The sequence below is a fragment of the Bos indicus genome, chromosome 10, assembly GCF_029378745.1.
Source record: "Bos indicus isolate NIAB-ARS_2022 breed Sahiwal x Tharparkar chromosome 10, NIAB-ARS_B.indTharparkar_mat_pri_1.0, whole genome shotgun sequence".
In the NCBI taxonomy this organism is placed as follows: domain Eukaryota; kingdom Metazoa; phylum Chordata; class Mammalia; order Artiodactyla; family Bovidae; genus Bos; species Bos indicus.
This window is the reverse complement of record NC_091769.1, coordinates 87,434,018-87,461,513: the sequence shown is the minus strand read 5'-3', so window position 1 is coordinate 87,461,513 and position 27,496 is coordinate 87,434,018. Positions and strand designations below refer to the sequence as shown.

The following is a 27,496-nucleotide window of genomic DNA, read 5'->3' as shown; positions in this document are numbered from 1 at the left end:
ATAACATTTTGCTATATTGAGTTAAGTAAAATATAAAATGAATTTAACTTGTTTATTTTGACTTTTTAAAAATGTGGCCACTAGAAAATGTTAAATGACCCCTGTGGCTTCTATTTGTGGCCTGCATTCTATTTCCATTGGACAGCACCGTTCTAGCCCACACGGATCCTAATCTAGCTCTCTCCCAGTTACTCAGGCTGAAGCTTAAATGTCACCTTCTCGGAGTGGCGGGCTCCATCCTCAGACAGAGGGTGCCCCACCATCCTCTCATGTACTCAGGTAGCGTTGGTTCCTCCCTCTAGTCACACAATAGATGCTCCATAAATATTTGGGCAAAGAATGATCTGTAAAGTGGCGGCGGGTGAGGGAGGCAGCGCCGTAGGTGAGGCTTTTTTATTTTCTTGACCCTTAAGCTGAGTTGAGAGGCAGGGAACCAATGCTACCTGCCCCAAGGCAATGACCATTGACCTGTGGGCCAGACCAAGTCTAAGAGCAAGGAGACTCCTAGTCAGCACAGCCAGGGAGGCACCCCTCTCAGCCTTCGGGTCTAGGAACCAGCCGCAGGGCCTCCCCTTCAGAACTACACAGACAGGGGCAGGGCTGAGAGGGAACAAGGCTGGGCCTCCACCTACAGGTCAATGTGGAGATCTCCAGGTTAGCCCCTGGACAAGAGAACCAGAGAAGGCAATGGCACCCCACTCCAGTACTCTTGCCTGGAAATTCACATGGACAGAGGAGCCTGGTGGGCTGCAGTCCATGGGGTCACTAAGAGTCGGACACGACTAAAGTGACTTAGCAGCAGCAGCAGCAAAAGGACAGGCTGCTACAGAGCCCGCCCCACCTCACCTCACCACATCATCCTTCAACCTGAGAACCTCGGAGGGTCCAAGTTCAGTCTCCACCATCCCACTGCACTTGGAGGGGAAAAAAATAAAGGATGAAGGCAGGATCTCGACACTCTGAAATCTCTTCTCCACCCCATGTGGTTTTTTCATTGAGCTACAGTTGACTTACGATATTATATGTTTCAGGTATACAACATATGAGTCGGAGTTTTTAAAGATTATACCTTACTTATAGTTATTACAAGTGCAAGGAGATCAAACCAGTCAATCCTAAAGGAAATCAGTCCTGGATGTTCATTGGAAGGACTGATGTTGAAGCTGAAACTCCAATACTTTGGCCACCTGATATGAAGAACTGACTCATTGGAAAAGACCCTGATGCTGGGAAGGATTGAAGGCAGGAGGAGAAGGGGATGACAGAGGATGAGATGGTTGGATGGCATCACTCAATCAATGGATATGAGTTTGAGCAAGCTTTGGGACTTGGTGATGAACAGGGAAGCCTGGTGTGCCATGGGGTCACGAAGACTCAGACACAACTGAGCGACTGAACGGAACTGATAGTTATGATGAAGTGTTGCCTCTCTTCCCTGTGCTAGCATATATCCTATTAGCTTACTTACTGATGGCTCAGACAGTGAAGAGTCGGCCAGCAGTGCAGGAGACCCAGATTCCGTCCCTGGGTGGGGAAGATCCCCTGGAGAAGGACATGGCAACCAACTCTAGTATTCTTGCCTGGAGAATCCTATGAACAGAGGAGCCTGCCAGGCTACAGTCCATGGAGTTGCAAAGACTCAGACATGACTGAGCGACTCACACTTTCACTCTACTTTTCAGTCGGTACCTCTTAATCCCATCCCGATGTCTTTAAGAGCAGGCACTAGGCAGCTGGAGCCCTCCCCACTGCTGGCTCTGTGCTATGAACCTCACAGATGTTAACTCGTGAGAGCCAGGGACTCTTTCATCTCAAATGTACAGATGAAGAAATTGGGGCGCACAAAGGTGCCTAGCTGATGGAGCCAGGATATGATCTCAGGTTTTCTGATTCTAGAGCCCCCAATCCTAACCACTGGGTGGTCACTACCGGGCACTAAGGCCAGGGGAAAACACTCAGCTCAGAGACAGGCTGTGAGGAGTCAGGCAAGGGCTGGTCCATTTCTAACGACCCCTCAAGTTATACCGGGTGGATTTGAGATGGCAGCTATAGGGGAGAGGGAGGAGGCTGGGAAAGCCTAGCCCTCTTGTGTTAGTCCTCGGAGGTCTGTGCTCCTGTCCAGGCCATTTTCCTTGAATTCCGAGCTGAGGTTTACCCTAACATCTTTCCTCCGGGGCAGGGCAAAGCCACCCACGGACTTTCTAGCAGGGCTGTGTCACTGTTGATCTGGGGGCACAAGAGATGAAGGTTGCAGTCCATGCAGTCCATGGGGTCACAAACAGTCGGACACAATTGAGCGATGGAACTGAACTCAACTGAGATGAAGGCTGAGCCCTCCATTGCCAGTCAGGCCCTCCACAGGCCAGCCAGAATCTCCCGTGTGCCCTCGGCCTGCCCCTTCACCCACCCCCATCCCACAGGACCAGCCTCCTTTCCCTCCCCCAGTCCTGGAATTCACTCTGTGCCTTTGCTCCTGCTGTTTCCCCCACTGGGGACACCCCCCACCCCCCACCTCCACTCCTGCCTCTCCTGTATTTGGTTTCAGATGGAAGCTTAGCTGGAATTCCGAATGCCTCACAGAGTCACCTGACTACCGCACCTGACTGAGGACCCACAGCCGCCAGGGGACAGAGGGCCTCTCCAAACATTGACTCCCAGGCACCTGCTTGACTGGGGGAGAAACGAGGCAGGGAGAGTGTCCCACATAGGGCAGGGGTGGCCCCAGCCTGGGGCCCCCTCAGCCTCACTTCAGGGACGCACTCAGCCACCTGTGTGGCCCCTGCAGACTTGGAGGGGTCTTTGGGTGGTCACCCACACCGTTCTGCCAACTGAAGTACAAGGCCGTTCTTTGGAGACATTCTCAGTGGCCACCTCCGTCACCGTGTCCAGGCTGGATGCCAGTCAAGGGGCAGGGGTTCGGCCCTCCGGGAGACAGACACCTGCCTCTGGGGGCCCCCACTCTTAAGATTTCTGGGCCTTAGCCCCTCAGGCCCTGGAGGGTCATAGAGTGTAAGCTTCTCAGAGCCCAGAGCCTATTCAGAAACCCAGGGCCCCTCCCTGCACCATGGAAAGTCCGGACGCCTTGCCACCAGGTGGCTGCCGCCCGAGGGCTGGCAAGCCGGTGTCAGGCACCCGCCCGTGGGAAGTGGGTGCCCAGCCAGTGGGGGAGACTGGCGCGGGCAGGGGCGTCGCTCATTGGCTCCTCCGGTCCCCACCCCTTCGCCCCAGACCCTCACCCCGCCCCGCCCCCGGCCCCGCTCCGTCCCCTCCCTGCCTCCCCTGCCCCCACCTCCCGAAGGACGAGCCAAGTTATTACAATAATGAATTAGCCAAGCCGCCTACTGCCGCCACTGGCGAAGACAATTATCCCCCCGCACATCCCTAGCCGCTGCCGGCTCCCTCATAAAGACAGGCTTTTGGGGCCGCTTTGTGCTTTGATTGGAAATGAAGAGATTGCTAATTAGGGAACACCTGCTGGGACCCGGGCTGGCTGGAACAAACGGCAGGACCGGGACGGACTGAGCGGCCATTTAAGGCAGGGGCTGCGAGCGCCTGAGAACACCGGGGTCAGCTCGTCCCCCGCACCCCGGGGGTGGGGTTGAGAGACCCCAAGCCACATGGGCACCCCAGCAATTTAACCCACCTCCCCACCCGACTCTGTCACCCCCACCTCGAAGCCGTAAACAAAGCCCAGACATTTTATGGAGCTTTTCACCTTTTAAAGGATGCTAATTTGTTTACAGGCGACTGTAATTCTGCTTGGGTTTGCATAGGTCAGTGCGTGGCTGGTGCCGGACACAGTTTGTGCTGCGCACAGCCGTTTCCAGCTGCGTGGCCGGTGTGGAAGGGCGCAGCGCCTCCAGCTCCCCGCAGAAGGACAGGGTTGGGGAAGGGGCGCACGGAGGTGACCTGCTGGCACCAGGAGGGCCTGGTGGCAGTGCCAGTCAAGGGCATGAGGTCGCAGGGGGATTAAACCTGAAACTGAGTCGATTATTTACTCTTCAGCCGGCAACCACCTCCTTCTCCTCACTCCTTCCTGGGCCCTGGGAAAAACAAGCCCATCGGTGGCCCCTTTCCCAGAATGAAAAATCCAATTTAACACTGGAGTTAGTGGGGCCTGGTGGCCAAACAGACAGCCAGATGTTTTTTTTTTCTGGCTATCTGAGGAGGAATCCCTAGGGAGCTCAGTGGTAAAGAATCCACTTGCCTAAGCAAGGAGATGTGAGTTCGATCCTTGGCTTGGGAAGATCCCCTGGAGGATGGCAGGGCATCCTACTTCAGTATTCTTGCCGGGGAAAAATCCCATGGACAGAGGAGCCTGGTGGGTCATGGGGACACGACTGAGCGACTGAGTCTACAGGCGCTGAATAAGAAACTCCCAACTCTCTCCAGCTATGCTGAGCAGACAGTTCCCTTCACAACATGACTTTTCAGTCATTGCTGTCTCTCTGAACTGGACTCACCAAAGTGTTTTGAGTAACAATTGTGTGCACTGAGGATTCCACACACACACACACACACACATCGCCTTAGGACATTCTTTTAAATGTTTATAACACAGTTTTAAGAGATCTCAGCTTTGGCAGGAAGACAAGTAGCTGTAAGTTTCCTGGGAGACTGTAGAAGGGGGTTCAGGGTCCAGGATGACCCGGTCCCTAGAGGTGACATCTAGGAGAGGGAATGTGAGAGAAGTCTTCTCTGAGAAGGGGATAAACAGTCGTAAATGTGTCTGTGGGAGCCGGGACACGGGACACAGGAGTGCCACCCAGCCTGGCCCGCGTTCAGGAAAATAGAGTGCTTCAGCAGAGCTAGCGCCTGGGGCTGAAGGGCAGCGAAGGGCAGGAGGGAGGTGCAGGTGAGGGCAGGGCCTAGGAGGTGTGCTGAGGGCCCAGGGGGGCCCTGGCCATGGTGGGGTTTGCAGACACCCACACTTTTTTAGGCTGCCTGCTGCTCTTGTGCCTGGATTAGGAGTATCATCCAAAGTCTTCCAGAGATGGTGGTTGTGGACCCCGACTCGGGGGTTGGGGGGGTTCAGTGGCCTTCCAGCAGCACATCGTACTGCTGAGCCAATACTACACTTCTGATTCCTAAAACACAGGAGTGCATTTGGAGCACTGGTGAAGATGCGTGAGAAGTGTCTCAGTAACCCCTCTGCTGTCCCCAGGAGATGAGGATCCTCACAAAGTCCTGCATCGGCGTGAGCCCTGGACTGACAGTCCTGAGCACTGGCCTCAGTGTTCCCGTCTACAGAATGGGGACGTATTCGTTACTCGTTTGGGTCTCCTACAGCTTTGGTATTCCATAATTCCACTAAGCAGTGCACAGTGTTGAGCCGCTGTGTAAGAAAGGCAGTTAGAAGTGTAAGTGTTACCAGAAATAAATCCTGGCAGATATGGCCAAATGACTTTCAATGAGGGTGTCAAGACCATTCAATAAGGAAATAGTCTTCAACAAACGGTGCTGGGAAAACTGGATATCCACATGCAAAAGAAGGAAGTCAGACCCTTAGCCAACACCGAACACAAAAATTCACCTGAAGACCTAAATGTAAGACCTAAAACTATAAGACTCTTAGAAGAAAACATAGGCAAAGCCTCATTACAATAGATATGCAATGATTTCTTGAATATGACACCAAAGGCACAAATGGGACAAATGGGGGGAAAAAAGACAAATTGGAATTCATAAAGATTAAAAACTTCCGTGCATGAAAGGACATCGTCAGGGGCTTCCCTGGTGGCTCAGTGGCAAAGACTCTCCCTGCCAATACAGGAGACACGGGTTCGATCCCTGATCTGGGAAGATGCCACATGCTGCAGAGCAACTTGGCCAGCGCACCACAACTATTGAGCCTGTGCTCTAGAGCCCAGGAGCCCCAACTACTGAAGCCTTCACACCCTAGAGCCCATGTTCTGCAGAACAGAAGCCACCGCAATGAGGCACCTTCACACTGCAACTAAAGAATAGCCCCCCACTTGCCACAACTAGAGAAAAGCCCACGCAGCAATGAAGAGGCAGCACAGTCAAAATAAATAAATAAAATACTAATAATCATTTTAAAAAACCAAAGGACTCCATCAACAGGGTGAAAAGGCAACCTACCAAATGGGAAAAAGTGTTTGCAAATCATATATTTGATAAGGGATTAATAACCAGAATACATAGAGAACTCAAAACTCAACAGCAAAAAGCCCTAAACAACACAATTAAAAAACAGGCAAAGAACTTGATTAGCTATTTCTCCAAAGAAGGTGTACAAATGGCCAATACACACGTGGAAAGACCATCATCCCTACTCTTTAGGGAAACACAAGGCAAAAACACAATGAGATAACACCTCACATCCATTAGGACGGCTACTGTCAAAAAACCCCCAAATAAACAAATTTAAAAAATGGAAAAAATTAAGCGTTGATGAGGATGTGGAGAAATTAGAACCTTTGTGCACTGTTCGTGAGAATGTAATATCACACAGTCACTGTGGAAACAGTATGGCAGTTCCCCAGAACATTAATAATAGGGTTACCATACAATCAGGTGATTCAATTTCTGGGCATATAATCCAGAAGAATTGAAAGCAGAGTCTCAACGTTATCTATACACCATTGTTCATAGCAGCATTATTTACTAAATAATGTAGAAACAGCCCGAGTGTCCACTGGCAGAGGAAGAGCTAAACAATTAGTGGTGTAGGAAATGGCAACCCACTCCAGTGTTCTTGCCTGGAGAATCCCAGGGACGGGGGAGCCTGGTGGGCTGCGGTCTATGGGGTCTCACAGAGTCGGACACGACTGAAGCGACTTAGCAGCAGCACACACACAGTGGAACACTTTGTTGTTGTTGATCCGTGTCAGACTCTTTGCCACTTCATGGACTGCAGCATGCCAGACCTCCCTGTCTTTCACGATGGAATACTATTCAGCCTTTAAAAAAAAGAAGGAAATTCTACTTTATCCTACAATATGGATGAGCCTGGAGGACATCATGCTAGTGGAATAAGTCAGTCACAAAAAGACAAATACTGTATGATTCTGCTTATGTAAAGTAATCAAGGCGGTCTTCATCATGGAGACAGAAAATAGAACCATTATTGCCAGGGGCTGAGGTGAACGGGGATGGGAAGTATTGTTTAATGGCCACAGAGTTTCAGTTTCACAAGAGGAGAAGAGTTCTGGAGATAGATAGTGATGAGAGTTGCACAACGTGAATGAGCTTAAAATATCACTTAAAGATGGTTAAGATGATAAATCTTACATTATATACATGTTATAATAAAAAAAAAAGCTGGAAAACAAAACAAAGCAAGAAAAGTGCAACATAGACTATCAACCACTTACTTTTTTAAATTTTTAAATATTATATATACACTTGTGGTTCAAATATTGAAATGTATATAAAAGTATGCAAAAAAAAAAAAAAGAAAGCATACATGTTAGAGAGAGACTAGCCTCAACTCCTGTGGCTGCCACTCAGCAGCTGTGTGGCTTAGGATCGTTGGTTTAACTCCTCTGGGCCTCACCGTTCTCATCTGTACAATGGGGACATTGTAGTGCCTGCTTCCTAGGGTTGCTGAGTTTGAGAAGGAACGCCAGGACACTGGAGCACCAAGCACAGTGTGTGCTCGCTTAGTAAGGGGACTGCCTCTTCCTCCCTTTCTTCCTCTTGCTCCCTTCCCCATCATCATCACAAGCTATAAACTTATACATGCAGTCAGGGTAGAAAAAACTCATCCCTAGATTAGTGTCAATATCCTTTCAGTACAATTTATCACATATCTCTGCTTTTAGAGTCAGCTATACCATTATCCCCTTTGGCTAATGTGTGAATGGATATCTTCTTTAAGGAGTTTCTAGACCTGTCAGGGGCTTTCTCGGGCGGCTCAGTGGTAAAGAATCTGCCTGCCAATGCAGGAGATGTGGGTTCAACCCCTAGGCAGGGAAGATCCCCGGGAGAAGGAAATGGCAACTCACTCCAGTTTTCTTGCCTGGAAAATTCCAGGGACAGAGGAGCCTGGCAGGCTACAGTCCATGGGATCACAAAGAGTCAGACATGACTGAGCAACTGAGCATACATGCACGCAAAGCTGTCAGAGAGAAATGAAAAAGCTGGTAGAGCCCCCGCTTGACCTGGGGTCTGTGCCCCGGTGGGACACGCAGGCAGACAGGGGTGTGAGAGGGCCTCCCGGTTGAGGATCCTTCACCAAATGCTGGCACAGGCTGGGCAATGTGAGCCTCTGGTATTGAAAGACAGTGGGCCTTCTGCCAGGCAACCCAGATAGGCCCCCAAGAGATATAGAAACATAAGCCCCCGATGGGCTGAAGGCACAGCTGTGAGGTCACTCAGCCCAGGCAACTGCCAAAAGCTGGGGCTGGGGTCCTGGAGACCACCCCAGCACAGTGACTCCAGCAGATGGTGGCTGTGGACCCCAAAGCCCTCCATCTACCCAGGGAAGCAAACGTGCCAGGCTCTGGGAAGAGCTGCTGGCAGGAAGGTGCTTTCTTCTCCACTCGGTGCCTGGCCCAGCCAGGGATGAAACCTGTGTGGCCTTTGCAATGTGTCATGGGGTCCTGAAGGAGGAGGAGGCTCAAGGGATCCCTTGGCGACGTCTTCCAAAGCAAACCTCATTCCCACTCTCTTCCCGCATCTGTGATCACCTTCTGGAGTCAGCAGGAGTTCAGACTAGACTAATGCTGTTGTCACTGAGCCTCCCCCAACCCCGGCGGGTTTGTGTCTAGGAAAACCTTATGGTACTCGCGTGTGTGTGCGTGCTCAGTCGCTCAGTCGTGTCTGACTCTCTGCTACCCCATGGACTGTAGCCCAACAGCCTCCTCTGTCCATGGGATTCTCCAGGCAAAAATACTGGAGTGGGTTGCCATGCCCTCCTCCAGGGGATCTTCCTGACCCAGGGATCAAACTGGGATCTCTTGTGTCTTTTGGACTGCAGACAGATTCTTTACCACTGCGGCACCTGGGAGTTCCCATGGAACTCATGGTCCGAGAACTTCAGATGCTGAGCCATGGGGAAGGCAGAGCTCCTAAGCCCAGCCCTGAGCCCACGCTTCCTCCTGCCTCACCTCGCTTCATCCTCACAACTACCCCACAAGACTGGACTTGATCACCCTCTTTGCACATGTGAGAAAAAGTGCAAAGAGGCACGTGAACTTGCCAGAGACAATGAACTGAAGACAAGGCAGAGCCAGTCCTGGAGCCTGGGTTCGCCCTAGTCTAAAACCTAAACAACATATGAAGTAGCACAGACATCACTTTGCAGACAAAGGTCCGTATAGTCAAAGTTATGGTTTTTCCAGTAGTCATGTACAGATATAAGAGCTGGACCATAAAGAAGGCTGAGCACCGAAGAAAAGATGCTTTTGAATTGTGGTGCTGGTGAAGATTCTTGAGAGTCCCTTGGACAGCAAGCAGATGAAATCAGTCAATCCTAAAGGAAATCAACCCTGGATATTCATTGGAAAGACTGATGCTGAAGCTGTATCTCTGATACTTTGGCCATCTGATAGGAAGACCCTGATGCTGGGAAACATCAAGAGTAGGAGGAGAAGGGGATAACAGAGGATGTGATGGTTGGATGGTATTATGGACTCAATGAACATGAGTTTGAGCAAGCTCGGGGAGATAGTGAAGGACAGCGAAGCCTGGGATGCTGCAGTTCATGGGGTTGCAGAAAGTCAGACACGACTGAGAGACTGAACCACAGCAATGCTGACATCAGGCTACCAGGTAGGTTCCTTCAGCACAGTGGCGTCTCTGTGTCTTGAAGTTCTCTTTTGTTTTGATCGTACAGAATACAGACCATGCTGGGGACAGACTTGTGGGTGGCATTCTGGGTGGATGTGAAAGGAAGGGCTGAGCAGGGAATTCCCTGGTGGTCCAGGGGTTAGAACTCGGTGCTTTCACTACCGAGGCCTGGGTTCAATCCCCGGTTGAGGATCTAAGATCCCGCAAGCTGCGTGACCAAAAGGGCTGAACAGCTGGCACACAGAGTGAACGCCTGTATCCATGAGCACAGCCGTGAACATCTTTATGCTCTGCGTGCACGATACCATGTGGGAACCACGATGGGTGCTGAACATTCGGGATTGGGCTTTACACCATTAGGGCAGTTCTGCAGTGGAAGTGTCTGAAAATATCAGAGAAGATGTGTTTCGGCATCTTCTCGGGGAGGGGTCAGGGAAGGTGCAGAATGGATGTGCATGACGGTGGGTGGATGAGAGGAGGGCAGAGGCGCTCATGGAGGAGAAGCATCAAGCCCTTGGGGACTGTGATGAGCTGGGGAACCTGGACTTGCTGGGCCAGCATACCCCTCAGGGACCTGACCCCAGTGTCCCCAGAATCAGGTACCCAAGCCCTGTTGATTTAGTAATGAGATAATGTGGACTAAAGAGGGAACGAAAGATGATTTGAAACTCATATTTGCCATTGTTAGGTCTGCAGTGCTCTCAGGTAGGCTGATGTGAGAGCCTGTGTTCCTTCAGCTGCACGTTGGAGGTTACAGGTCCTTCAGGGTTTGCGGTGGCCATCAGATGCGGTAATACACAAAGACCCTGCCCCGTTCCCTAAGCATGGTCCCTCAGCATACAAGGTCTCCACCCCCAGGTTTCTGCTTTCCTTACACATCCCCTGGTCTCTCCCCTGAGGCAGCCAGACAGGCTACAACCCCGTGCAAGTATGCAGGTGACCCCCCTCCTTCTCAAGCCCCCTCCAACAAATTTTGAACTCAAGAACAAAATCTGAGAACTGCTCTTTCCGTGCGTTCTCCACACAGAGCCAGGCGTATGGCCGTTTATAAGTATGCTGCTTGGTAAGGGGGCTTCCGAGGTGGTGCAGGGGTGAAGAATACACCTGCCAATGCCAGAGACACAGGAGACACAGGTTTGATCCCTGGGTCAGGAAGATTCCCTAAAGAAGGAAATGGCAATCCACTCCAGTATTCTCACCTGAAAAATCCCATGGACGGAGGAGACTGGGGGGCTACTGTCCACGGGGTCGCAAAAGAGTCGGACACGACTGAGGGACTGAGCTCAGCACACACACAGTAACAGGTAGTGCTTACGTTCCCCATCCTGGCCTTTGGCTCAAGCCATATCGTAGGCCAGAAGTCCCTGCTATGAGGAGACTCTTAATTCCATTCAAGGGACCTAGAGGGAAGCCATCCTTTGTGGAAAAGGAAGAGAATATTTCTGGATCTGTTTCCAGCTCCCACAGGCAGGAGGTGGCGAGTGATTCCCTCTTCCTCTGCCTTTGCTGAGCAAAACCAGCCGTGTAAGAGCTGGAAGGCAGCTCCGGGTTTTGGCATCTTCAGAGTCCCTGGGTTTGTAACCTGCAACACCCAGGTGCTTTGCAACGGCTCTTCCTGGGGCTCCTCCTGGGTAGTGATGAAATCCACCATCAAATTCCAGAGAGACCCACAAGGAGGCGCAGAGACTGAGGCCCCCACCGGACCCTGCCTCATAGCCCCTCTCTGTAGTAGATGGTGCTGGTGTCCTGCTCAGATCCATTGGCCCCCACACCCCTGGTGTGCCTGGCCATCTCTAGCTTCTAAGGACTACAGCCTTCTCCTGGGAAATGCCCTTGACCAGTGGGAGCCTTCTTGGTCCAGGGGGTCTGGGATGTTCCTCCCTCACCTTGGGACAGTTCCCAACCTACAACTGACTCATATGGTGGTGCAGCTGGCCAGTACTCTTGCCTCAAGGTGGGACAACCGTGGAGTGTAATTCATGCTCCAGAGCTCCCCATGGAGTCGGGCTGAAGCTAGATCTCAGCTGAATTTACACCCTTACTCAGTCCCTCCCCAGCCCTCCTTTCCTCACTCCCTTACAGATGTCTCCAGGCAGCACCCTCTCAATACAACTCTTGCCTGGAATTTCCATTTCAGGCTCTGCTTCTAGGGACACTGACCAAAGACACTCTCCTCCCCCACCTCTGAGGAGTCTTCCCCAAACAGCCAGGGTGATGGTGGTGTTGCAGGAAGGGGGACTCTTTGCAGGCTCTTGTCTAACAGTCAGAAATGTATTGTCCGAGGAGACACACGTGCTCACACAGCAACAGACTTTCTGGGGAAGGGACGTGGGCAGACAGCAGCAGAGTAAGGGAGCCCAGGAGAACTGCTCTGCTACGTGGCTCGTAGTCCCAGGTTCTATGGTGAGGGGATTCGTTGTCGGGTTTTCTCTGGACAATCACTCTGACGCAGGGTCCTTCCTGGTGGTGCACACATTGCTCCGCCAAGTTGGATGCCAGCGGGAAGGGTTCTGGGAGGCGGTGGGACATGTGGTGTCTCCTTTTGACTTTTCCCAAATTCTCCCGGTTGGTGGTGGCCTATTAGTTCCATCTTCTTTACCAAGTGCTCCTGTTGTAAAATAACTCCTGCTGATGGTCACTGTGGTGCCTGGCCAGGATGAGTGGTTTCACTGTGGTTCCCCTAAGAGTGGAACCACAAACAAGGCAAATGCCAAAATATCTAGAAGAGACAGCTGCACACCCGTCAGATGAAGAGGCGACAGTTTAAGCAAAAGACTCACCCAATCTGGGGAAAATGCTGGCCTTGGATCTGCAAAGGCCCCAGAGGTAGGAGACAGCACTAATGGTGCTCTCTGTGTCACTCTTACCGGGGAAGCGGAGCCTGGGTCAAGGTCATGATTCAGGAGACCAGCAGATTCTGCAGTTCACACTAACACCTTGTCTGACGCAGCTGGGGACTCAGTGGCCTCCACCAAGAACCACCATAGTCCCGTCAAACAAGCAGCTCCCTTCCCAACACACACAGAACTTCCATATTCTTCCTGAAATGCAGATGGAGGGCTGGAGACCCCAAGAACCTCAGACAAGGCGGGAAACAGAGTCCCCAAGGCAAGCAAGTACTTCAGAGAAATTCTGTACTGGCTTGTCTAAGCAACTTCAGTGGAGGTTCTCAGGATGACACCATGGCCTGGGGACAAGGGGAAGTGCTAAACATCGGGAATCATAGCAGCGACTAAGACATCCGTTAGCATTTCATTGCAAAGCCCAGATGACCACCCGTCACCCTCCACCCACTGTATTCAGAAGGCAGATTGCAGGCTGTGAGGATTCCTTAAAGATGAGTGAAGCCAGAGGAAAGTCAGAAACCCGATGAACCTGTATCCATGGAAGCTCATGGACAGGCGAATGATAAACACTTTATCTCAGCCAGTGAGCACACGCTGGACTCCACCCAAGGTGGGGAGATATTATAACTCTGCTCTGGAATGTGATTAGCATCCCAGAGCCACATGAGTGGATCAAGAGGAGCTAAAGGTCACAGGAGACTAGGCAGGAAGTCCAGACATCCAAGGCTGTGGTATTGGCATTGGTGAGAGACCGCTCCTCCCTCATCTCACTCCCTCAATTAAAAAAAAAAAAAGTGTGGATTACAGATGGCGCAGCCCAGACAAGAGGGAAGGATGAACAGCAACCCACAGGAAGTCAGGAGAGGGGTGCAGCTCAAGTGTCAAATTTATAAAGTAGATGTAGCTCTCGGAAGACAAAGTCAAGACAGATGATGTGTGGCTAGAGCAAGGTGGGGAAAAAGACAAAATGGGAAACATAAAGTGAAAACACTCTTGATGGACTAGCTGGAGGGAGGATATAAAGGCAGACGTGGGAAAGATGATGGGGGAGCAGGCAAGCAACAGTCAGAATAAAGCAGGAGAAACAAAATGTGTTTTCTGAGAGAGCACACTGCATCATGGGAGCCTTGAAAGTCTGCCCATTTTAGCCACAGGTTGGGTCTACATGTTACGAATATAGTTACCAGTTCCCCCGGAAAGGTTTAAAATACTGATGTAGGGGAAAGACTGTTAGCAGTGTCAAAGGAGAGCTAAGGGGTAATCAGCAGAGGTCTCCCTTGACGGAAGCATCTGCATTGTAATATTTACAAGGACACAGGGACTTGGGGAAGAAGAGCTAGAACTGTAGGCTTTTTCGTCAGGTCTGTTAAGGGACGCAGCTGACACATTTCAAGAAAATAAATAAAAACACTACAACTTCAACAATGTTGGACCAAGTTCAGTGTTGGTGTAAATGATGCCCCAGGGCGCTGGTGTGGTTTTCTCTGGTCGGGTGCTTGCACTTAGTCCTGCAGTGTGTTGTAATACTACGTAGGGTGATATCAGACCCCACAACTTACTCCCTTAAGTTGGGTCACCTTAAGTAAGGTCCTCAGTGCCTCTGTCTCCTCTTCTGTAAAATGGGAATAATGATAAAACTTACATCTTTCAGTTGTTACAGAGACAAAGTAAGATAAGCTCTGTAAAGTTTCCGGCATATACCAGGCCCTTGATAAAGACCTTTCCTTCTCCCATACTCTGAAGAGTACTTGCAGAGACAGAACATGTGGAAAAGTCAAAAAACGAAGCAAGCAGTAAACAACAATACAAGGAAACTGTAAAGGAATGTTTTAAGGAAATGTCATATTTAGGTTCTAGGTAATGGTACTGTTAACATTTGGTGAGATTATTGTCAGGAAAAAAAATGGAACCCTTCACAACATGGAGCAAAAGAATGATGCTGAAGATTTTTTTAAGGCTTTAAATTCGTAATGTGGTTCATGTGCAATGGGAAAACTGCTGGTTAAAGAAAATATGAGGTTTTAGGGGATAGAGAACAAAGCATGTCCCCAGGCTCAGTATGGAAATGACAGCGACCCAAGACCACCTGAGCTGCGGAAGTCCAATTGTCAGAACCGTCCTTCTGGGAGATTTTGGTGGAGGACTCGGAAAGGGGCCTGAGATCAAGGGTCCAGCTTATAAAGGAATCACTTCATAAGTTTCATGAAACGGCAAAGACAGAAGTGAAAGGGGCACAAGGGATCAATGGAAGTAGAGTTGGGGACTTACGGGAGACTATTTTAGAAATACGTTAGAGAAAAAGAATTGTCACACAGAGATTAATGATAAAATCAAGGCCATTTAGTTAAAAAAATAAGAAAAAAATATCTGCATAAGGAAGCACATAGGGACCCAGAAAATGGATAAGGGATATTTTGTGCTCTGAGGTCTCTTTATTTAGCAAGTCTCCAAGTTTAATATTTTTAAATTAATAGACTATGAGGGAGAGAGGGGAAAAAAAAGAACAGAAGCAGACAGCAAAATGGTCATACAAAGAAGTAGGTACAGCAGTTGGGAAATCATGTCATTCCTAAAAGGTGTTTTCAGTGGGTTGGTTTTCAGCAGCTCAATTTGCTGCTGCTGCTGCTGCTAAGTCACTTCAGTCATGTCCGACTCTGTGTGACCCCATAGACATCAGCCCACCAGGCTCCCCCGTCCCTGGGATTCTCAACGTAAGAACACTGGAGTGGGTTGCCATTTCCTTCTCCAATGCATGAAAGTGAAAAGTGAAAGTGAAGTCGCTCAGTTGTGTCCGACTCTGAGCGACCTCATGGACTGCAGCCTACCAGGCTCCTCCATCCATGGGATTTTCCAAGCAACAGTACTGGAGTGGGGTGCCATTGCCTTCTCCGGCAGCTCAATTTATATGTTGCTAAAAGATTTTCCAGTTCACACCACGGAGGCACGAACCACCACCCCTGACCAATGAGGGAGAACACAGAGGGGGGAAATTTAAGCCATGGGGAACCATCAGCCAGGCCTGTGGCATTTCTGGAATTAGCCAAGTCGATACTCGGGTTGGGGGCGTGGGCACTCACTTGTGCCAGTTCTTTCGTTAGTGCCTTCAAAGGCAAGATGAGTGCTTGTCATGTTCAGGTAGTGCTGGGTTATAGCATCAGCAGTCCCTGCCCACAGAGCCTTCATGCTGAATGGGAAACCACCACACAGACAGCTGTGGTTCAGGATGATCACTGCCCGGGCGGGGCACAGGGGAGGTTTGGAGCCACACACCCAAGCGGGCACTTGGAGGTGAGCCAGTCCACCCATTCCTTTTACATGAAAAGAAACAGAGGCAGAGAGAACCCAAGCAGCTTGTACAAAGTCATCAGGCAGTGGCAGAGCTGGGAGCAGGACAGTGGCTTCTGAGAAAAAAAATGTAAGAGCTTGCTCCATATGCTGCCACACAAATCAGTTTCATTTCCATAAACGGTTTGGTAGTCTCCACAACAGTGTCCAGCCGCATCATCGGTAGAGTGTCACATTTCAAGGTACTATATCAATCTGATATTTTTAGCAGATGGATTCCACGAGTCTTGTTATAACGCATCCACCTGGCTTCCCTCTGCCCCCACTCCCCACTTTCAGTAATCAGGCAAATTCACCACCCCCTCCCTCAAATGCTGAGGTACAGCATCTTTGCATGTTTTCAACTTTTTATAAATGCTACAATCCTATCTCTAGAATTCTCCTGAATGCTTCTCTTTTATCAACGCTGCTGACTCTTCAAATACACTAAGATGGCCCATTAGATTAACCCAGTAGTTGCTTCTGACCCTAGGGGCACAGAGCCAAGGGAACATTCTGACGAGAAAGAAGCCACCACCCTGTCTCTGTTGTTCAAGAGCAGACCTTGAACTTGCAGGGACCAATATCCATCTCCTGATCCTTTTCCACGTGGTGCTTGGTTCCCACTGACTTCCAGAGGAGCAACAGCAGATGGGCATCCGAAGGCAGAATTAACTCAAGAGTCATTACATGAGGGTGTTCTCAATTGAGTGCCCTGGAGTAAATAGTAATTACATGTTCCTTTAAGATTACTCTCAGCCTGAGATGGGGAAAGAAGAGAGTCATGGCTGACTGACCACAATACCCTTAATGAGCACACATGCGCACGAGCACACAGGCCGGTCGCAAGTCTGAATTTGGAAATTTCCCCTAAGATTACATGATGTCGCTTCTACAAGTCCCTTGAAATGTACCAATTGGGCCCCCTTGGAGACATCAGAAATTACTCTTCTCTCTTCCCATTTTTCTTTCCTCGCTAAGCACTCCCTAAATATGCACCATCAAATATGTGGAAAATAAGCTCTCCCCACTCTGTTACGTTGTACAAGAGAAGGAATTGTCTCTGTGCAGAAACACACTCCAGTGACACCACTGCACTCCTGGACACACCAGACAACCCATCTCAGAGACATCCCTGGTGGTCCCGTGGTTAAGACTCCACGCTCCCAGTGCAGGGGCCTGGGTTCGACCCCTAGTGAGGGAACTAGATCCCACACCCATAATGACGGCCACATGCTGCAACTAAGAGCCCGCAGGCTGCAATGAAGATCCTGTGAGCTACAACTCAACCTGGTGTAGCCGAAAAGAAAGAAAACCCATCTAAACCATTCCAGTCTCACACCTGGACTTCAGCAGCCATCTGTGCTAGGCCATGGAGAACAGATTTCCATGAGGGAGAACACATTTGGCCAGACCACACCAAGGCCCAAGCAGACACTGGGAGGACGCCGACTTGATTATGGGATATGACCATGCAGGGAATTGCGGGGGCCAGGGATGTATTAAGGAGAAGGCAATGGCACCCCACGCCAGTACTCTTGCCTGGAAAATCCCATGGACGGTGCAGCCTGGTAGGCTGCAGTCCATGAGGTCGCTAAGAGTCGGACACGACTGAGTGACTTCACTTTCACTTTTCACTTTCATGCATTGGAGAAGGAAATGGCAACCCACTCCAGTGTTCTTGCCTGGAGAATCCCAGGGACGGGGTAGCCTGGTGGGCTGCCGTCTATGGGGTCGCACAGAGTCAGATACAACTGAAATGACTTAGCAGGGATGTATTCAAAACACCTCTAGAGTAGCATCTTCTGCTGCATTTGTAAGCAGCTTGGGCAGGGGTTGGGAGGAATGTAGGGACTTTGGAAGTTTCCACCCTCTTGACCTTTTCTGCACAGGACCCAGAAAATGATGACCACAACAACCAAAATGTCATCACCCTCAACAACAGCTTTCCAAATTTGCTATTGAGCAGGCACTGTTCCAGGGCTTTTATAAGGGTCTCCTTAAACCTTTACAACAGCTCCACAAGGCAGGTGCTCTTACCATACCCATTATACAGATGAGGAGACCGAGTGTGGGGTAGAGAAGGTGGGAAGCTTGTCCAGGTTGTGGCAGGCACGAGGTGGACGTGGGTCCAGAAACATGGTTCCAGCACGCGTTTTGTCTAACAGCACCCAAACCACTGCATGGAGCTCACCGTGCAGGAGAATGAGCTAGTCTAAAACCGGTAAGCACGTCCCTTTCTTAAGGAACGCTTGCCCTCTGATTCTTTTTCTTTTTTCTTTTGCCCTCTGATTCTTATGCTAGTTTCCCACCAATCTTGTGAGGCCCTCAGCCCAGATTTCAGCCCCTTTTGCTGGTGAAGGAATGAAGGTAGGTAGGGGTTAGGGACTTGCCAAGGTCACCGTGCTTGGAAACTCTCTTCCCAAATCTCAACTGTGCTCCCACCAAAGGATTTGAGTAAACCTTGAAGAGCAGGCTTCTGGGGCTTCTCCAGATGCCGAGGGGCCCGGAGGCAACTTCTGGGGCCAAGGATGGTGAGGGAGGGATATCAGGACCGCAGAGGCATAAAACCATGGTGGTGACAAATTGAAAGCAAAATTTAAAATGCAGCGTTTATATACTTGTTTTTGAAAAAGAAGGCCTGACCAGTTTCCTGCTCACTGTCCCGGTATACTTACAGATAGAGGGAGGTGAGGAGTGAGACAGGCCTAGAAGATGCTGGACAGTAGGGACTGACTGAGTTGGTAAAGGCACAGAGCCCCCCAAAAGCCATGTCTGACCCCAGGGTTTTCTATTAAAGGATGGGGTGGGGACTTCCCTGGTGGCCCAGTGGTTACGAATCTGCCTGCCAGTGCAGGGACATGGGTTCAATCCCTGGTCCGGGAAGATCCCACATGCCGCAGAGTGACTAGGTCCCTGTGCTGCAGCTACTGAAGCCTGCCCACCCTGGAGTTCATGCTCTGCAACAAGAGAAACCACTGCAAGGAGAAGCTCGGGCACCACAGCTAGAGAGCAGCCCCTATTCACCGCAACTAGAGAAAAGCCCGCTGGCAGCAATGGAGACTCAGCACAATCAAAAATTAATGAATTATTTTAAAGGAACCCGAGCAGGCTGAGCTGTAATTATCGGTTACGTCAGGAGCACCACAAACCAGGTTCACCGTGAGCAATGGTTTTAAAATGTAACCTTTTAGAGCTGGAGGGCCTAAGAGATCTTGTCCACTCCTTCAAGTTATGATGTAGGGAACTGAGGCCCTGTGCACCTTAATTATCACTGACCTGGGGGTGAACTGGACTGAACCCACCTGGCACCTGCCTCTGCCCGGGGTACTTGGCTGCTACCTCCATCCACTAGAGACACAGACGGAAGCAACCCTCCACAGTGGACTTCCTCCCGTTGACTTCGGTTTTTAACATTTTTTTGGGCCATGCTACACAGCATGCCACATCTTAGTCCCCCAACTAGGGATCGAACTCGGCCCTGGCAGGGGAAGCTTGGAGTCTGAACCGCTGGACTGCCAGGGAACTCTTGGTTTTTAATTAATAACTTTGATTTCAGAGTAATTCTAATGTCACAGGAAGTTGAAAAGAAAGCGAACAGGAGGTTCTGTGCACCAGTCAGTCTGCCCTTCCAGCTGACTTGTACCCACACAGAGTTCTAAGACAATTGCAGATACACGTGGGGTGACAGGTCTCTTCCTGAGACTCATTATGGAGCAAACAATTCCTAACATTGCTTTCTCAGATCATATGCTACTCCCCTCACAGCCGTGAACCCTAACACACACACACACACACACACACACACACAGCCTAATCAGCAATAATTTCACTCCTGAATATTGCTAGAAAGATCACTAAGCCAAGCTAATCAATTGTCTCAGCCAGCAACCAGTCCCCGAGAGATGCCTAGACTTTTCACTGTTCTCATTTAACCCTTGGCAGCCTGAGTTTTTCCTCCCCAGTCTTCCCAGAGAGCACAAACGCTGTTCTGGGAAGAATCCAGTATCGAAGATGATGTTCCCCAGTTGCCACCTTTCCAAAGCCTTGTCTGTGCTAATGGAAGCAGACACTCTGGAACACTTCAGAAGGAGGGTCTCCCTCTCATGTGCATCGCCTGGGACCAGCGTGGTTAAAGCAAAGGAGAGGGACGCGGGGCCCCACGCAGAACAGCCAGAGGAAGCAGGTACCAACCAGAAAGGGAGTGGGGAGGGAAACCGTCACAGGAGAGATACCAGTTTAGCAATTAAATTTGACATCAACTTAGACAAAGCTTCTTTACTGAACAGCATGAAATTCTAGCGAAGATTTGTCCACATGTGCATAAAAGACACAGCTCATTCTCTCTCTCTCTTGCTCTCTTTTGTTTTTCCTGGATGGAGGAACGTGAAGAGCAACAGAGAAGGGTGGGGGCAAGACCATAGTCAACAGGTCATGAGCTGATGTAGTTAAGGCAGCTGAACATTCATAGCTTCAAGTCACTTCCTGCTCCCATGATGGAGGGATGGGAGGGCCCCCTTGTGAGGAGAGACTCCGTGCAAGTCACGTCACATGCATTCATTGAGCACACGCTGTGCGTCATGCATTGCGCTTGGCACTGGGGCCTCAAAAGCTGATAGCAAGGAGGCAAAAGGGAGGCTGTGACAATTTTAGGAGAGCAGAGAGGAGGCAGGGAGAGGAACATGGGTGGCGCCGCATTCCTACTCCATCCCCTGATCGGTGGGGGAAGAAAAAGAGGAGGGCTCACTGCCTTGAGGCATAGTCTCTGCAAAGACACACAGGGAGGGTCAAGGGTGGGGGTGAGGCCCATGTGGCCTTTGGATTCACTGGTCAAGTGACCCTGTTGAGAGAAAGGACCGAGCAGGCGGCTGCTGCCTAGAAAACACAGCCCGGTGGGCTTCACAGCTGGGATTGGTCTGCCCTGCTCTGGGGGTCGAGCCTGAACTGCCATGTGAGAATACAGGATGGAGAAGGTGCAGGAGAGACTTGGAGAGCCAAGAACAAAAGCTGCTCGTTGGAATGTGAGTGGGGCCAAGAGAGTTGACCAAATTCTGACCCTGCAGAGCAGAAGAGTCAGGCCTTATTCCCGGACTTAGGACTGTGGTCCAGCCCTCCCACGCTCTGCTCTTGACCATGGTTTAAAGCCCCAGGTTCCTTCCAGGGTGAGGCAGGGTATGTTCCCAATGTGCCTTGAACTCTGATTTCCAGTTGGAATAGCTCGCTGGAGGGTGAAGCTGGAAGTCTTGCTGACACCAGACTCTGCTCACCAAAACTCAGGGAAAACAGCCTGTTAAGGACTGAATGAGTCCCCACCCAGATTCATGTGCCGGAGCCCTTGTTCCCAATGTGATGGTATTTGGAGGTGGGACCTTCAGGAGGTAACTAGGGTTAGATGAGGTCATGAGGGTGGAGCCCCATTGATGGGATTAGTGTCCTTTTGAGAAGAGGAAGAAAGCGGAGCTCTCACTCTCACCTCCATATGAGGACATGGCAAGAAGACAGTCCACCAGGAGAAGGTTCCTCCCTGGGACCTGACCATGCTGGCATCCTGATCTTGGACCAGCCTCCAGAACTGCAAGAAAATTAATTTCTATTGCTGAAGCCACCATCTGTGGTGTTTTGTCATGGCAGTCCAAGCCAAGATATGCCTTAGTGGGAGGCATAGGGGCCTGTTTTTAGTGGTGTGACAAGGTGTGGGCAGAAGTGACTGGTCTGTGCTGAGCAAATAAAATGGCCAAGACTTACTGGGTAAAAGGCTAACATTCCACATGCATGTCATCTTCCCAACAATTCTATGGGGTAGGTTCTATGTGTGCGTGCATGCTAAGTCGCTTCAGTCGTGTCTGACTCTTTGCGACCCTATGGTCCATGAGCCTGCCAGGCTCCTCTGTCCATGGGATTCTCCAGGCAAGAATACTGGAGTCGGTAGTCACTCCCTCCTCCAGGGGATCTTCCCAACCCAGGGATAGAACCTGAGTATCTTAGTCTCCTGCACTGGCAGGCAGGTTCTTCACCGGTTCTATAATTACCCCCATTTAACAGATGAGAAAATGGAGACTTTAAGAGATTAAGTAGCTCAAGTCTCACAGCTGAGAAAAGGTAACGTTGGAACTTGAACTCTGGCTGTCTGACTCAGAATGTATGCTATTAACCACAGCTCTGTGCCGTCCACCGAGGCACTTGTCAGGGCAGGAGGACAGGAATGATCGACAGTGAGCTGGGCTTACAGAGAGGAATGTTATGTGGTCCCTACATTTAGGGGGTTCCTGATGCAGTGAGGGCGACCGACAGGAGCAGTCCTCCCGTGGGGGTGAATGAAATGATGGCGGGACATCAACTGGGGCCCCAAGAAGAGGAAGATGCCAACCAGGTAAGGAAGACTTCACAGAAGAGCTGGTGTGGACGCGTTACAAGTCCACCTTGACCCGAGGGCTCACGGCCACTAAGAAACATGAAGAGAAAGGACGGTGGCCAGGTCAGAGGGAAACAAAAGGCCAGAGGACCCTGTGGACAGAAAGGCAGCTTTTGGAGCCTCTGCTGACTTCATGGAGCAGTGAAAAAGAGCCAAGCGAAAGGACTAGAAACTGCTCACTTGATTGGTGGAGAAAAAATGCCAAGTGTACAGAGCACTCAGAATCCTCCAGTATCAGGGATTCCTGCCCTTATCCCCAAAGCTGGAGAAGGGGACTACAGTCCAGGGGAGCCATATGGCTCCAGCATTCCCCTCTCCTCTACTGTACACTTGCCCGGAACTTAGACTCCTGACTTCAGTTTGGCCTTGACCTTGCTTGACCTTGGCCAAATTGCTCCATGCCTTCTCTGGCTGGAGATGGGAGTTTTCCACCTGCTTTCTCCTAGGCACAGTGAACCAGATGGGTTTTGAGGTCCTGGTGTGCAGTGCCTGGAGCTGAGGGACTCAGACTGATCACGGGGCAAAGGGGAAGCCAGTGGGGGTGCGAATTTGCTCTTGAGGGGGAAGCCCGCCCTCTGCATTTCAGAGACAGGGCCAAAGTGGGGAAGACCCTCTCCACCAGCTCCACCAGGCAGCTGGGGGGACTCTCCCGCTGCCTGTAAATTGAGCCATTCTCCTGTCTCCACGTGCCCACCTCCAGACTGGAAGAGAATTGATTTGGGGAGCTGAAGGCACACAGCCCCTCCAGGGCCTCAGTGAACCCAGGATCCGTGTCTGCTACGGGGGGCTCTTTTTCTGAACACAGCACAGCTTGTGCCACGGTTTCCATCTTCGCTTTGTGAAATGATCCCCTCTCTCTCTCTCCTCCACCTTCCACTTTGCCCAAGTTGTACAGCAGCCTGGAAATGCTGATGGCTTAACTGGTTTAATTTTTTTCTCCAGCAGCCCTGAGGGGTTTTAACTCTTTCCTCCTGCAGAAACCCTGCTTTTGGAGTTGAATGTTTAAATTCTCACTGGGAGACTCATAAATATTCGGAGTCACTCTCTCCCTCTCTGTTTGATTAGGAAATGAGCCTTTAACTCAATGTAATCCCCAAGCCATTAACAAAAAAGCCCTCAACAGCTCCACTATTAGAATTTCACTCTTAACCCGCTGAGGATTGAATTAGATTAACATAACTACCCACAATCTGAGTTTATTTTCTGTGCCAGATAGAAATGTGTTTTTCAGGGAAGGCGAGAAGGGGGAGGGAAGGGAGGGGGGAGACAGAAAGCGCTAGAGAGCACAGGAGGATAATGAAATGTAAAAATAGAGATAAGAAAAAGATGGACAGATACACTGTAGAGGTGAAGTGATGGGGAGAAACAGCTGTACTTAGTCTTTGGTTGAAAAATCCTGCCAGCTGCCATTTTTTACTTGTGGGATATTTGGAGGGGAAATCGTTTGAATGAGGGGAGCGCTTTCCAGGTATTTGCAATTCCTTCTTCCTCGAGATTGATGGCCTTGCACCTGAGCCTGCTGTAGTCCAAAGCACCTGCTCACTGGCCCCACTGTCCCCAGTTTGGGAAGAGGTCGGGGCTGGGTTTCTACGAGCTGGAGGGAGGGGGGCACGCATAAAACAACAGCATGTACGCAGGCGACTGTGAATTTACATCAAAGAAATAAACAACGATGAGGATGGAATGGGGGAGATTTTACAGACTTGAAGTCACAGACAGCCCCGTGACCAATTACATGTAAGAAATCAGTTAGGAAAAAAAAAAAAAAAAAAAAATGAGTTTGACAGGAGCTTGGTCCACATAAAATTAATCGTTATTGAAGCAGAAACTAAGTAATCAGAGGCTGCCTTATGCAAAAGCATTGCAGTTTCCGCGCCTGCATCTCTATACACAAGTCCAGAGGGGCAAAACCACATCCTGAACTTGGGGGGGAAAGCCAGGCCTTCCATCACACTGCCAAACAAGCCCCCACCTCACCTAAAAGCATCCACAGGTGGCCAAAGGAAGGAGCAGTTCTTGTCTATATATGACAACAAGTATTCTCCCGTCTTAACCACTAACGCTAATGAGAACACAGGACTTGTTCAGAGCGCGGGACTCACCCCCACTGCATTTAATCAGGGACCGGCAGGCTCCAGGATGCATGCTGAGGAGGGGAGGGAACGGCTTGCTCTTGTATGAAAAGGTTTGGAGAATTTCACACTTCCTAAAAAGCCACTGAGATCAGACAGTCCTAACAGTTCAATTTTGCCAACAGCTGGCTGCTGAGGTTTCTGAATACAATGTCTCAATCACTCGGTTCACTTGAGCTTTAATTAACAATCACCCACCAAATCCCACTTCAGTATTATTATGGGAAACCTTTGCAGGATATGTTTATCAAAACAGAGTCTGTGGACTAGAAAAAGTAATAATGCTACATATAGAATATGCCCAATTCCTTTTTTTTCCCTCTATTTCTGGGACTTTACTTTCCCTACTAGTTTTGAAATAATGACATTTCTTCTGATTTTACACAAAACTCTTTCTTCTAATTTCTCTAGCAGTGAATATAGTGAACATATAAAGTTTACTTTCAAATCCTAATGGGGATCAGGAAGGAATAAGCGATTAGAAAGTAAACTTCACATGTTCTGTCCTCCAAAATAATAAATGAATGGATTAAAGGCATTAATAATCTTAAGTAAACACTGATAAAAATACAGAACCAAGAGGAGGAAACTGAAAGTTTCATAAAAGTCAAAATAAAAATGAGATCAAACCGCCTCTCTAAATATATGTGGGCATCCGTATTATTTAACTTTCTTCAAGTCAGTTTTGCTGCTAAAATGATTTTGTTTTTAATCAAAACAGTCCAGACATATCTATTTTGTTTACTGCCTTTAAATTATTGGAAAGATGATGAGTTGGGACCTTGTTTTCCCAAAGAAATCAAGAAGTAGTGCTTAGCAATGCAGCTTATGGGAAGCATTGTATTAGTAAATAGAAACTCAGGTATTATTTGTCTCGTAAAAAAGGATGCATTTTAAAGTTGTACATCATATACGTTAAGCATCATCACTCCCCCCCCCCCCAAATTTAGGGCGTCTATTTCTTCATACATAATATATAAAAAAATCTCCCCAACTGCAGCATTTTTAGCTAACGCTATGCAGTTTCCAGAAACTAAAGCCCCAAATGTTCCACAGGAAGCTGGTGGCGTGTTAAGCGGTGTGGACCAGCAGACAGTATCTGGGGACTGCTGTCTCTAGGAGTTGCCGGCGTGCTCACAGAGGCTGTGCTCTGCTTGTCTGAAACAAGTATGGCTTTGACAAGGACCCTCATATTAACTTTCTTCCTTCTCGAAGGATGCGGAGTGACGACTCCACGGCACTCCACACCCAGCTTCTGTCCTCTCGGATGCTCTTCCACTCCCAGCCCCCTACCCCAGTTCCCCTTTCAGGATGAAGAAAACACACCAAATGAGTGAGCCAACAAAAGCCCGCAAGGCAAGACAAAGTGTCAGCTCTCATCCCAACTTCTCAAAGCAAACTCCGCGCAAAAAAAAAGAAAAGTCATTTTCCTTTAAGGCGCTATAGAAAAGCTGGCTATCGGGACTGTCACGATTCCCTCCCTGAACCAGGAAGCTCCCGGGCTGTGCCGAGTCTGCCGGGAGCCCTCCATCATCACCTGTCCTGTGTGAACTGGGTCTTTGCTCTGTAACCTTCCCAGCTCACCCAGAGCCGGAGCTGCCAAGCAAATGAAAGTTTTCACACTGGGAGACATAACCACCCCGCGGAGTCGCATGTAAACTTTCCCTTGCCCTTTTGATTTACTTACTTTTTCTCAGTGAAAACAAATAAAAAAACTAAAAGAGGACTGACCTACTGATTTCTAAATGAGTTTGTGTAACTGTCCCTCCCCACCCTTCTGGGTCCCTCTGACCTTCCCAGGACAAGTCTGCGAGAAGCAACATTTTCCTCTGGGTCACCCAGAGATGCTCAAGGGTGCCGAGATCCAGGATGAGAGAGAGCAGGCAAGGGGAAAGATATTTTCGTCCATAAAAAAGACAGAGGGAGAGAGAGAGAGAGAAGAAAGCAGCGTGGTGTGGGGCAAAGGACCGAAAGGTCCAGGGCAGAGTCGGGGGCAGAGGGTAGGAAGAGTCCAGTACTTACATGCTTGGGGCTGGGGAAGGGACAGGATGGCGGGGAAGGGGCTCCCCTCAGCTGTTTCCAGTCGCTGATGGCTCGTTGCTCAGCTCCTCCAGCACCAGCTGACAGTCCCCTGTCTGTGTCTCTTTGTGACTAAGGACACAGTACTCCCAACCTATAAATAGATCCCGACTCCGTGATTGATATAACAGGCAGCTGACAAAAAAAAAAAAAAAAAAAAAATCCCACAACCATAACCAGGTCTTAAACAAAACAGCAAAAAAAAGCTCTAGACTTTCAACCCCACCGAGCTCCATGCAGACTCCATGCAGATGGGCACTGGAAAGCCGGGAAGAAAAATATACAATGAAGGGCAGGAGGAAATGGGGAGGTAGGGGGACCAAAACCAGGGAAAGGGTGAAATGCAGTTACTTCTCCAGTGGAGGACTTGGGGTCACTGGAGAACTGAGGGGTGATGGTCGGCCGAGAGAGCAAGGAGGGAAACGGGCAGGAGGGTCTGACCTCCCCACCCCCATCCCCACCCTGAGCTCCTGGCCCGATCAGGGCTGGAGTCAAAGTCCTGACTTGGGAGCATTCGTCAGCCCAAGTGCTTTCCACGAAAGTTTCCATGCCTCCTGCCAGATCAAGAGGCAGGGAGGGAGCAGACAGAGCTTTCCGAGCTCAGAGGCCAGGCAGGCTTTTCGGGGGGACACACAGGACGTTCCTGGACTAGCGAAAGGGGAGAGGACGTGTAGGTGAGGGGCTGGGACTGGAGCCACCTGTGCCTGGAGTGGCAGGGCCCAGTGGGCCGCTCGCAGCCCCTAATGGGTTTCTAAAAGGATGGGGGTGACATTTGGACAGAATTGCCCAAGGTTGAAAGGCCATGGGGGCCTTGCTGTCTCTGCTTCTTCCAGAAAGATTTCCAAGGAGACTCAATTGTTTGACAAAGCTTCTTGGGGAAAAGAGTTCCAGTCTTTGGGATAGTAAGGAGTCTCTAAGAAACACTGGCTGCTCCAGTTTGTGCAAAG

The 27,496-nt window shown here is 49.9% G+C and overlaps 1 protein-coding gene across 1 annotated transcript in view; it reads right to left on the bottom strand.

Annotated features, from left to right (window-relative positions):
* Window positions 1-26,659, bottom strand: part of ESRRB (estrogen related receptor beta) — a 186,182-nt gene extending 159,523 nt beyond the window's left edge. The window contains exon 1 of the mRNA XM_070797896.1: window positions 26,493-26,659. Coding sequence (XP_070653997.1) covers window positions 26,493-26,494 — 2 coding nt within the window. The 5' untranslated portion in view covers window positions 26,495-26,659. The remainder of the gene's footprint in view (window positions 1-26,492) is intronic.
* Between the last annotated feature and the right edge of the window lie 837 nt (window positions 26,660-27,496).